The sequence below is a fragment of the Colobus angolensis genome, unplaced genomic scaffold, assembly GCF_000951035.1.
Source record: "Colobus angolensis palliatus isolate OR3802 unplaced genomic scaffold, Cang.pa_1.0 Scaffold175, whole genome shotgun sequence".
Lineage (NCBI taxonomy): Eukaryota > Metazoa > Chordata > Mammalia > Primates > Cercopithecidae > Colobus > Colobus angolensis.
Genome location: NW_012114877.1, coordinates 2489738 through 2502152, shown reverse-complemented (window position 1 = coordinate 2502152; position 12415 = coordinate 2489738). Strand labels below are relative to the sequence as shown.

The 12415-nt window shown below is 39.7% G+C and overlaps 1 protein-coding gene across 2 annotated transcripts; it reads left to right on the top strand.

Moving 5' to 3' along the window:
- Positions 1-404: 404 nt before the first annotated feature.
- HNRNPA2B1 (heterogeneous nuclear ribonucleoprotein A2/B1) lies at positions 405-11411 on the top strand. Of its 2 annotated transcripts, XM_011938565.1 has the most exons (12): positions 405-940; positions 3674-3709; positions 3808-3918; positions 4083-4229; positions 4529-4739; positions 4887-4988; positions 5062-5142; positions 5647-5709; positions 7856-7975; positions 8182-8304; positions 8963-9045; positions 9201-11411. In XM_011938565.1, the coding sequence occupies exons 1-11, from the start codon at positions 935-937 to the stop codon at positions 9022-9024; spliced, it is 1062 nt and encodes a 353-aa protein (XP_011793955.1). In that variant the 5' UTR covers positions 405-934; the 3' UTR covers positions 9025-9045; positions 9201-11411. The 2 variants fall into 2 exon arrangements, with proteins under 2 accessions (XP_011793955.1, XP_011793956.1); XM_011938566.1 differs by lacking the exon at positions 3674-3709.
- Positions 11412-12415: the final 1004 nt, after the last annotated feature.

The following is a 12415-nucleotide window of genomic DNA, read 5'->3' as shown; positions in this document are numbered from 1 at the left end:
GGAGGGGCGAAGACAGTGACCAGAGTCTCCTCCGCGGTGGCTTTTCGGCTTTGCAGCCTTAGCGCTGGCGCCAAAACCAGACTCCGCCCACTTCCTCGCCCCTGCGGTGCGAGGGTGCGGAATCCTCCAAACGCTGGGGGAAGAGTTGGGAGCTTAAAAACTAGTACCCCTTTGGGACCACTTTCAGCAGAGACCCCCCTCCTGTACCCTAGGAGTCAGCTGCAGAGACGCGGGTCAGGGTTAGGTCAGTGTGGCGTGAACGATAATTTGACTAGAAATTGATTCGGGTGTTTCCGGAAGGGGCCGAGTCAATCCGCCGAGTTGGGACACGGAAAACGAAAAGGGAAGCACACTACGATTTTTCTGGTGGGGGCTATCAAAGGCGTAGCTGCAGGGACCACCTCCCAGGTTGAGAGGGGTGGATCTCCGGGATGCGGATTAAGCTCCTCCCGTCGGCGTTAATTTCAAACTGCGCGACCGTTTCTTACCTGCCTTGCGCCAAGGCGGGGGGCGGGACCCTATTCCGAGAATTAGTAACTCGCGGGACTCGAGCCTTCCGCAATTCACTGAGCGCATTTACGGAAGTAACGTCGGGCACTGTCCCTGGCCACAAGAGGGGGAGGAGTACGCATTTGGCGTAAGGAGGGGCGTAGAGCCTTCCCGCCATTGGCGGCGGTTAGGGCGTTTACGCAACGGCCTGACGTAGAGGAAGACGCGTTAGTAGGGGGGAAGGTTCTAGAAAAGCGGCGCAGCGGCTCTAGCGGCAGTAGCAGCAGCGCCGGGTCCCGTGCGGAGGTACTCCTAGCGGTGTTGTTTCTCGAGCAGCGGCAGTTCTCACTACAGCGCCAGGACGAGTCCGGTTCGTGTTCGTCCGCGGAGATCTCTCTCATCTCGCTCGGCTGCGGGAAATCGGGCTGAAGCGACTGAGTCCGCGATGGAGGTAACGGGTTTGAAATCAATGAGTTATTGGAAAGGGCATGGCGAGGCCGTTGGCCCCCTTGTGGAAGTCGGCCAGCCGCCTCCGTGGGAGAGCGGCAGGAGATCGGACCGCTTTAGTAGCAGTGGGGCTTGAGGTTTATGAACGGGGTCCTGACCGGAGGCCTGAACGTACAAACAGCTTCCCCACCCTCAGCCTCCCGGCGCCATTTCCCTTCACTGGGGGTGGGGGATGGGGAGCTTTCACATGGCGGACGCTGCCCCGCTGGAGTGAAAGTGGGGCGCGGAGGCGGGAATTCTTATTCCCTTTTTAAAGCACGATGCTTCGGGGGCCATGGCGTCTCCGCGGCGAGTGTTTCGGCGGGCAGCGGGTCCCCGTGAGCGAGGCTGCGGAGCTTCCCCTCCCCCTCTCTCCCGGGAACCGGATTTGGCGGCCGCCATTTTCATGGCTCGCCTTCCTCTCAGCGTTTTTCTTAAAACTCTTTTATTCTCTTAGTGTGCTTTCTCTGTCAAGGCATAGAAGTGGTTAACTATTTTTCTTTCTTCTCGGGCTCTTTTCATATCGTTTCGAGGTGGATTTGGAGTGTTTTGTGAGCTTGGATCTTTAGAGTCCTGCGCACCTCATTAAAGGCGCTCAGCCTTCCCCTCGATGAAATGGCGCCATTGCGTTCGGAAGCCACTCCGAAGAGCGGGCGGGGGGGTGCTCCGGGTTTGCGGGCCCGGTTTCAGAGAAGATACCACCACCCAGGGCGTCGGGCCGGGTTTAATGCGAGCTGTAGGACAAAGAAACCGTTTTATATTTTTCCTGTTTTTTAAATTTATTTGAGTAACGGATATATCTGGGTCTGCAGTCACTAAAACGGCAGATGAACCGCAGCGAAAGTAAACACTTTGGAAGCCATCGGCCACGAGGGGCAGGGACGAGGATGGTTTTCTGGGCGGGGGAGGGATATTCGCGTCAGAAGCCTTTACTGTTCTTCAGGATTCCGCTTAAGTTGTAGAGCCGACTCGTATTTTAAGTAATGTTTTTACTGAGAAGTTTCATCCTTACGGGACAGTTCCATGGACCATTATAGATGATTAGTTAGAGATTACGAGGAAAGTGAAATAACGATTTTATCCTTAGTTGTACTTCGGTTAAAACATGGCTTCAGAGGCTCTTTCCTGTAATGCGTGTGTATTTTTGTGCAAAATTGTTTTGGGCCTGGGCCGCTCTGTATTTGAACTTTGTTACTTTTCTCATTTATGTTTGCAATCTTGGTTGAACATTACATTGATAAGCATAAGGTCTCAAGCGAAGGGGGTCTACCTGGTTATTTTCTTTGACCCTAAGCACGTTTATAAAATAACATTGTTTAAAATCGATAGTGGACATCGGGTAAGTTTGGAAAAATTGTGAGGTAAGTAATGAGTTTTTGCTTTTTGTTAGTGATGTGTAAGACTTGTTATAAATGTACATTATCGGTAATTTCAGTTTAGAGACACCTATGTGCTGACGACAATTAAGAAAAAACTAGTTGAGAAAATGAAAATACCTATCTTGGCAAGTAACCATTTCAAGACTGCGTTGTGTCTCATAGGAAGTAGTTTGATCATTTCAGTTAATTTGTTTTTTTTTAATTTTTACCAGTCCTGAAAACAATTACAGGAAAAAATCCGAACTGGCTTTTACCACTATTTTTTAGCAGTTAGGAGCATGTGAATGGAGGGAGAGAGCTCTGTAGAACTGGGATGAGAGCAGCAATTCTGCTTGCTAGGAACAAAAAATAATTCTTCATTCAAAATTACGTGTGACTTTTCAGTGTGCCTTATGCATTCGTAGCAGTTGGTCCTGGATATCACTTCCTCTCGTTTGAGTTTTTTTTTTTTTAACGTAGTTACCTTTTAAGACAGGTTTACTTAACATTCTTAACTGCCCAAAATGGGCTGTGTAATACAGCATATTTGCTTGTTTGCAGGTATTAAAGATTTCAACTCTGAGGTTTTTCCTATTGAGTTAGAAAATTGTTTCGTGCCGTGTCGCTTGCCACATGGCCAATCAAGTTCAGTAAGCTTCAGCTTTCAGTAATAGTTAGCTTAGAGATTATGCCAGTTGACTGTATTTTATTGTACATAAGGTTAAGCTGAGTAATTCATATTCTGTATTGTCATATCCTATATAGACAATGTCCAAAAACCAGTTAAAACTTTTAAGCTTTGAGTGCTACTGGTTATAAAAATGAATTTGTCCTGGTTTTAAGTAATTTCTAAGGTTATTGCTAATGCATATCATGATTTTAAATATTTTTGTCACAGAGTCATAGGGAGAAACAGTGTTTTACAAAGGTTTTTTTGGCTGATATACTTAGAATCACCACCAGAGGGGGCAGTTAAGGGAAAATAAATGGTACTGAATCGTGAAATAAAAACTTTGGGTCATAACCATCGAACCAGAAGTTATTTTCTGATGTTTATAAATAGAAATCTGTGTTTTTAGGTTATAGGGTTGAAATTTTTGGTAAAGATTTAGTAATCTTTTGATAACCACGGTCTACATTTGTTCATTTCTCCTTAGAAATTTTTTAAATTAAGTAATAATATTTGTTTAAGATAATTTAATGTTGAGTAAATTTAGATCAAGCATTAATGACTTTGAAACTTGTGTAGATCAGCTGAGGCAATTTTTTTGGTGTAACACAACTAATATGCAGTTTAACATATGGTTTAAATTTGATGTAAGTTTTTTTTTTCCCCCCAGAAAACTTTAGAAACTGTTCCTTTGGAGAGGAAAAAGGTACTCTGCCAGCAGGTCACCTCATATTTAAGAATTTAATTTCCTGCATACAAAGAGGAAAATGTAAATAAAAATTGAAATGGTATTTTCCTTTGCAGAGAGAAAAGGAACAGTTCCGTAAGCTCTTTATTGGTGGCTTAAGCTTTGAAACCACAGAAGAAAGTTTGAGGAACTATTACGAACAATGGGGAAAGCTTACAGACTGTGTGGTACGTAAGTTACTGAATTTTTACTGTATATTAGTATTGTAGCTGTTTGTTAAGTGGATTATGGAGGAAGTAACTATATCAGTATAGTAAAAAATTCTGTTACGACTGTTTACTTATAAGCCATAATGAGATTAAATGCTAAAGTTTCCTCTTTGGTTTGAAAGGTAATGAGGGATCCTGCAAGCAAAAGATCAAGAGGATTTGGTTTTGTAACTTTCTCATCCATGGCTGAGGTTGATGCTGCCATGGCTGCAAGACCTCATTCAATTGATGGGAGAGTAGTAGAGCCAAAACGTGCTGTAGCAAGAGAGGTAAGCAAACCATGACTGTCTTGTGCAATTAAATTAACATAAAGAATGCTGCCTTGCTGAACATCGGAAAGTATTTCTGAATTTAGTTTTAACTCAAGATTTTATTAAAGCTCTGTTGGGTTTCTGGACCATTTTCTGAAGCTAACTTATTTTTCAAAAGCTAGGTCCCTAAAAGCTGTAGTTGTAGATCTGGTAGTTTTAAGGTGGATACAAGCCAAGTATGGTACAAAGGTCGGCTACTTTGAATCATGCTTGTGTTTTTTTCTGTTGGGATGACTTTTACCCCACCACTATTTTAGGAATCTGGAAAACCAGGGGCTCATGTAACTGTGAAGAAGCTGTTTGTTGGCGGAATTAAGGAAGATACTGAGGAACATCACCTTAGAGATTACTTTGAGGAATATGGAAAAATTGATACCATTGAGATAATTACTGATAGACAGTCTGGAAAGAAAAGAGGCTTTGGCTTTGTTACTTTTGATGACCATGATCCTGTGGATAAAATCGTATGTAAGTGTCAAACCACAAATGTACTGTTCTTGCCATGTATTCAGTTTTGTGTATGTTAACATCTAATTTTTTTATTGAAAGGTAAACTTTTAAAGTTGCTTAATGTTGTTGATTTAATTTAAAAAGAGTTTGAATTTTTCATTGCAGTGCAGAAATACCATACCATCAATGGTCATAATGCAGAAGTAAGAAAGGCTTTGTCTAGACAAGAAATGCAGGAAGTTCAGAGTTCTAGGAGTGGAAGAGGAGGTAATTTCAATTCTGTTTTTTCTTTATTTTTATTCATATAAGGGCTTGCTTCTAACTGGGGCATTTATTGTAGGCAACTTCGGATTCGGGGATTCGCGTGGTGGCGGTGGAAATTTCGGACCAGGACCAGGAAGTAATTTCAGAGGAGGATCTGGTAAGTTCAAATTCTATGTGTTGAAAGGATGAGTGTGCTTTTATTTTAAATATGATTAGGTTTTCATTAGTAGAATCAGGAAATCAACCTAAATCAAAACCTTTCCCTAGGACTTCAAATAGATAGTATCCTGGCAAGTTCCTGTGATTTGGCCAGACAAGAAGTTTAATAGGGTTGTGTTAGTAACAGTTGTGTTTATCTGGATTAATAATGTAAAATGAAGTGTCATCAGAAAAGCTTTGGCCCCGTGAAGTGTCATTCTTACGTATAAATGAAATGGAATCTCTAAAATTGAGACTTGTTCAGTTAAGAGTTCAAAATTTAGGTGGTAATGAGATTTAATTATATGCTTTCATGTTTTGTGAATAAACTAGTAGCAGTAGTGTGTGCTTTTCTGAGGTTCTTAATTATTGTGCTGAGGTATTAAGAGAACTGAAAAAATGACTATTAGCAATAATGGTGAACAGCTTATAATAAATGTAATCTTTTTTTGGCCCCTAACAGATGGATATGGCAGTGGACGTGGATTTGGGGATGGCTATAATGGGTATGGAGGAGGGCCTGGAGGTCAGTTTCCTCTATGTTTTGGTTTGTTCATGTGACTAATACTTAACCATGTTGTATATTTAGTTCATTTATATTTTGAGTTTTTAAACATTTTATATTGCCCCTTATAAAGGGCTTAGGTGATAGTGGTCCAGTTACTTCTTTTATAAGTAATTTGCCGTCTTAGTTGTTACAGTCTAAGGAATAGAGTGCTATTTAAAATGAAAATTTAAAGATAGTCATTATCATATTCCATCTTAAGCAAAATAATTGGATCTAGATATATTTTTGTACTGTGCTTCTCTGGAAAAGTGCAGAAGACTGGATTTAACTGAGTAAAATCTTAAGGGGGGGGAGAATATGTAGGAGAAAAATGTAAAATATGTCTAAACCCTTACTTAACTAGATGGTAAGCATCCCAGGATAACTTTCAAAAAGTAACGTAAGGAAATTTTCCAAAATGTTCACTGTGCTCCTGGCTACAGATAAGGTTGTGAACTACCATTGAACCTGAAATGTGATACAATAAATATATCAGTTTTATTGGCGTACAGAAAAGGCTGGTACACACTGACAGATTTTGTGATAAGGAAGGGACATTTAAAACTATGAGGTGGTAATAGACTCGATTTTTGGTGTTGCCACTCATTAGGTGTGAGTAAATACCTCACTGTTCTACCTTTTAAAATTTTAGAGAAAGCTGAGTTCTTGTATTTACAAGTAATTTGAGACTCGGCCCACAACACAAGCCTTCCCCCCCCCCCCTTTTTATAAGGTGGCTTTTGTGTTTTTGAGACAACCTTGCTCTGTTGCCCAGGCCTGGAGTGTAGTGGCGTGTGTCTGCTCACTACAACCTCTGCCTTCCCGGTCCAAGTGATTCTCCTGCCTCAGCCTCCTGAGTAGCCGGGATTACTGGTGTGCACCACCACGCCCACCTAATTTTTGTATTTTTAGTAGAGACGGGGTTTCCCCATGTTGGTCAGGCTGGTCTTAAACTCACTGACCTCGTGATCCGACCACCTTGGCCTCCCAAAAGTCCTGGGATTAGAGGCGTGAGCCACTGTGCCCGGCTTTTTTTTGTTTTGTTTTTTTTAGGTTTTGCATTATGTGGAAGTGTTTCATTTGTCCCTACTTCTGTTTACAGTAAAGAACATACTATGTGGAGTGTTGCGTCTGTTTTTTTTCTTTGAGATGGGGTCTGGCTTTGTTGCTCAGACCTGGAGTGCAGTGGTGTGATCTTAGCTCACTGCACCCTTAGCCTCAAGCCATCCTCCCACCTCAGCCTCCTGGATAGCTGGAGCTACAGGGTGCACCACTGTTAACAGCTAATTTTGTGTTTTTTTGTAGAGGTGTTGTAGGGGTTTTGCTATGTCGCCCTGACTGGTCTTGAATTCCTGGGCTCAAGCAATCCACCGGCCTCAACTTCCCGTACTGCTGGGATTACAGGTGTGAGCTGCTGGGCCTGGCCAACAACATTGTTTCATTTTGTTTCAGAGTCTCTGTCGCCCAGGCTGGAGTGCAGTGGCGCAATAACAGCTCACTGCAACCTCCGCCTCCCTGGTTCACTCCATTCTCCTGACTTAGCCTCCCAAGTAGCTAGGACTACAGGCGCCTGCCACTACACCTGGCTAATTTTTTGTATTTTTAGTGGAGATGGGGTTTCACCGTGTTAGCCAGATGGTCTCATCTCTTGACCTTGTAATCCACCCACCTCAGCCTCCCAAAGTGCTGGGATTACAGGCGGGAGCCACCGTGCCTGACCGAGAACATTGTTTTAAGAGATGTAATTTGTAGAGAGACATAATCTTTTGGGCCAGTAGGGGGAAGTACTCTTTTACTTTCTCCCTAACCCACACTGCTAGTCTAGCCTCACAGTCCTTACCCACAATATACATGCAGTATTTCAAGATAACTTAAGATTTTTAGTTTTGAGGGAAAGCTGTAGCATTACAGGTTATTTAAGTAGGTACACATGGTGTTACCCATTTGGCTAGGTAGGCACTCCAGCCACCACATGTTTACCAAGGGTAGGTATTCAGTCCTTGAAGCTATTTTAGAGGAATTTCATTGAATGTTTCACATGCAAACTTGGAAATGGATGTGAGGAGACAGTTCAAAATGGCATTGAAAATATTAAGTGATTACTTAAAGGCTTATTTTATAATAGGTGGCAATTTTGGAGGTAGCCCCGGTTATGGAGGAGGAAGAGGAGGATATGGTGGTGGAGGACCTGGATATGGCAACCAGGGTGGGGGCTACGGAGGTGGTTATGACAACTATGGAGGAGGTAATAAATTCACTTGCAACCTTTATGTGGGAATTTGGAATTAATGGCTTTGTAACACTTGGTCTTTTATTTCAATGTTTGTCACTAGATAAAATGTTTGCTTTTGTTTCTGTGGGAGCTTTGTCCTAAATCCTTAGCATGTGTCTTTGGTTTAATGTTTGTGTTGTTCTGAGGTCTGTTATACTAGTATTCCAATTTTTTTCTAGGAAATTATGGAAGTGGAAATTACAATGATTTTGGAAATTATAACCAGCAACCTTCTAACTATGGTCCAATGAAGAGTGGAAACTTTGGTGGTAGCAGGAACATGGGGGGACCATATGGTGGAGGTAATTTATAATTGAGATTATTCAGATTTTTGTGATTAAAGGATTAGCTTTTTGTGATTTAAAGGGAAAATAACATACTAAGTAGTTTGGGTTATGGGATATACGGTCTTAGTGAAAATAAAGAAAATTTGCATAAATCTCCACAGAAGTACTCAGCAAGCAGTTATAACATCAAATTGGGATTAGGGGTGTTGGAGGTGGGGAAGTTCAGTAGTTTAATTTCTGGTGGGGGCTGGTAAACAGCTAAGTAAAATTGTAACCCACATTGCAAGTGGTCTAAATTGGAATGAGGGTCTTTGAAGCTAAATTCTTAAACTATGATTCAAACCATTGCTTAGCTTATTCTTGAGGTTTTTAGCAGGAGTAAACATTTTCTGTGTCTTGTTCTTGGGGTAGTTTAAAAAAATCCCTTACTCAGTCCAAATGAGGATGAGAGGACCCTTTATTTAAAAGAATGGCATAGCATCAGCCACGAAATAAAAATGTCTATGAACCTAATTTATCTCCCAAGTAATTGTGCTAACTGGCTGCAAAGGGTTAGGATCTACTTGTCTTTATTAAAGACTGGATGGATAGAAAATAGAATCAGCTGTAGTGTTATGGTGATCATGGGAAATCAAAGTAAGTTTGTTTTCTCTTGCTGTTCCAACAATTATAGGAAACTATGGTCCAGGAGGCAGTGGAGGAAGTGGGGGTTATGGTGGGAGGAGCCGATACTGAGCTTCTTCCTATTTGCCATGGGTAAGTAGCTTTTGAGTTTTACAATTATTATTATCTTGGGAGACATAGCTGCAGGAGTAAAAGCTTTTTAGGATCATGTTATCTTTCCTTAAAATCTGGTTAGATGGATAATTTCATAACCTATTTTTTTTTACTCTTTACTTCTGTTGAAACAGGCTTCACTGTATAAATAGGAGAGGATGAGAGCCCAGAGGTAACAGAACAGCTTCAGGTTATCGAAATAACAATGTTAAGGAAACTCTTATCTCAGTCATGCATAAATATGCAGTGATATGGCAGAAGACACCAGAGCAGATGCAGAGAGCCATTTTGTGAATGGATTGGATTATTTAATAACATTACCTTACTGTGGAGGAAGGATTGTAAAAAAAATGCCTTTGAGACAGTTTCTTAGCTTTTTAATTGTTGTTTCTTTCTAGTGGTCTTTGTAAGAGTGTAGAAGCATTCCTTCTTTGATAATGTTAAATTTGTAAGTTTCAGGTGACATGTGAAACCTTTTTTAAGATTTTTCTCAAAGTTTTGAAAAGCTATTAGCCAGGATCATGGTGTAATAAGACATAACGTTTTTCCTTTAAAAAATTTAAGTGCGTGTGTAGAGTTAAGAAGCTGTTGTACATTTATGATTTAATAAAATAATTCTAAAGGAAATTGTGTAATTATAGACTTTTTATTTTAAATAAGTTAAGGAGTGGGTAGTATAATTAAGGTCCGTTGCAAAGCTGTTGTTAATATTTGTATAAGATAAATGCTGGTCAGATGTAAGTGTGTTGTCTGCAATTCATCAGGATTAAATTATGTAGATAACTTAAGGGATATCTCTGCAAGGAGAAACACCTTTTTAGATCTTTTAGATGCTGCTTCTTCAATGCAAGGAAAGGAAATAACCCCAGCGAGGTACTCTTCAGGGACACAGGTCTAGTACAAGAGAACTCTTGACGGCTACTAAGTTCAGCCAGTCTTAAAAAACTGTGCTGTTTCTACAAAACTTTAACTACAGTAGTTTTTAAGGATGCCAACGAAAGCTGAGGGTGTAGAGCAAAATAGTTCTAAGCTTCAGTTAAACTTCTTTAGGTAAGATCTTATTTACTTTTCCTTTCTTAATTTTCCTCCCTAAAAGATAAACTAATACTCTTAAATGGTCTTTCAGTATAGTGGTTCTTACGTAGTTTAACATAGCTATAAATTGAGTTTAACAATTTATAAACTCAAGAGAATAATTTTTATAAACCCTGTTTTCCAATCTGTCATTTACTTAAATTATTTTGGTTGTTTTTCCCTTTTTTTCCTTCTTTTCCTACCCCCTCCCCCTCCATGTGAAGATTTGGGTGCTTAACATATCATTTTTTTCCCTGCTGGAATTTTAGCATTGATATGAACCATGGACAAGTATATTCTGCTGCCACAAAGACTGTAAAGTGCTTCATTTCAACAGCTGAGGCAAGCCAAGTGATCATTAATAAAGCTTTTCTTGGTTCCTTCAGTGGTGTTGGTAGTAAAATGGTAGGTAAAAGTTAGGCTGCAAGTTCAATAAATTATGAGATTTCCCATCATTACACCCTTGTGTATTCACATTTCTTGGATCAAACATTTTGAGTGAACTAGGGGTTTTTATTAAAGACATTTGTTGTATTTATGGTTGTAACTGTACATGCTTATCAGGATGAGACTGAAGGTAGGGCAAAAATGGTTGAATCTATTTTCAGATAGTAGTTCATACTTGAATGAAGTGTCTGTCTACATTATGAAGCCTGTATGTATCCAGTACCAAGTAGGTGGGTTAAATGTGCTTATTTTAGTTCAGTGTCTTACCCTGAAGAGAAAGTTGTAGGTTGGCTGTTGAAATTCATTCCTTAGATACCATCAGTTTGATTGCCTGGCTTTATTGCCTTTACAGGAATGTGATACTCAGGGCTTACTCTACTATGTGCACCAGTGAGTCTTCTTTGATCCTAAGACCACCACTGAAGTTGTTTAGGTTCTTTTGGACAAACATGATAAACTTCTTCAGATACTTTTTTTTTCCTTTGGCAGGAAGGTGTCTTGCTGCAGGTAACTAATGAAGAAGTGGTCAACCACAGAGTCTTCAAGAAATAAGAAATTCTGTACCATCTGAAAGTAGTTCTTGTTGGTGCCTTCATTTAAAAAGCACTCTTTAAAATAAAAGGGAAATGTTTTCTGATAAAACAAACATTTAGTTCAGGTTCTTGATATAAAACAATTAAAAAATGAGTGTTGTTTGTAAAACTTAACATCAAATTGGCTAGAGAGATAAATGTATCATGTTTTAAATTAGGTTTTGTGAGTAGACAGATTACAATTCTATTTTAAATACAAAGTTTATAAAATAAATATTTTTTGTATCCAAATACTTGGTGTAATGTTTACACATAAAATGTGTGAATCTTGTTCTATAAACATTTGGTTGTCTAAAAGATCACCATCCCCTAAATTTTTTAAAGCAGTTTGGGGCTATGCATATTTTCTTTTAATATTAACAGATAAATGAGAAGAGCATTGTGGACATTATTGACTGTCCCCAATAAAATGCTGTTCATTATGCACTGTATATTCAGCGTTTGAGTACTCCTACTAAAGTTCCTGGCTTTACCTTGTATGTTCAGCAATACTGGTGGCATTTTGAAAATCATGGATTTTAAAGGTTAACTGGCCAGAGTGGTCTAGATTAACTGGCTTTGCAAAAGCAGAGGCTTAAAATATGTACTAGATTGTCACATGTCAATTAGTTTTATTGTGTTTCACACAGAGTAAATGAATATTGGTGTTTTGTTTTTTTTTTAATGTGTTTATTTGGACATTTATCTGAATTAAGAAAACCAAAAAATAAGGGCCAAGTTAATTGATTTGTTTCTATGATAATTTGTTTTGGTTTTGATAATTTGAGATCTAACAGGTAAGTCACACTAACAGTGGGTAACACATAGAAAGCACTTTTCTGTTTGAAATAGCTGAATTCATCACAGACTTGTACAAATATCCCAACTTCAGGAAAATTTTGAAGTTTTAAAAATGGTTGGATTTTTAAAGAACGTTGAGCTTTGAAATACATCAGGTTGATATGCATAACCTCAAAATACCAACCCCTATCCAGCAAGGTCAAGGGAATATCACAAATAGGGGAATTAGGTAATTGCACAATAGACTGAAATGAACTGATTGAAGGAGGATTTACTGAAACATGGGGTAATGTTGGATATTCAACATAGACTTCTATGTGTATAGTGTTGAACTGTTTTTCTTGGAGAAATTGAAGTTTAAGATAGTTCTTGTGCAGCTTTGAGACAGTGCCCTAAAATGAAGAAAGGCTGCCTTTTGCCCGAGGCTTTCTGTTGTTGCTGTGTAACAACTTACT

Bases quoted from the DNA above. Each gene is read 5' to 3' on its own strand.
- HNRNPA2B1 (XM_011938565.1), top strand. The intron at 5,143-5,646 runs GTAAGTTCAAAT...GGCCCCTAACAG, and splicing joins TAATTTCAGAGGAGGATCTG to ATGGATATGGCAGTGGACGT. The intron at 7,976-8,181 runs GTAATAAATTCA...ATTTTTTTCTAG, and splicing joins TTATGACAACTATGGAGGAG to GAAATTATGGAAGTGGAAAT.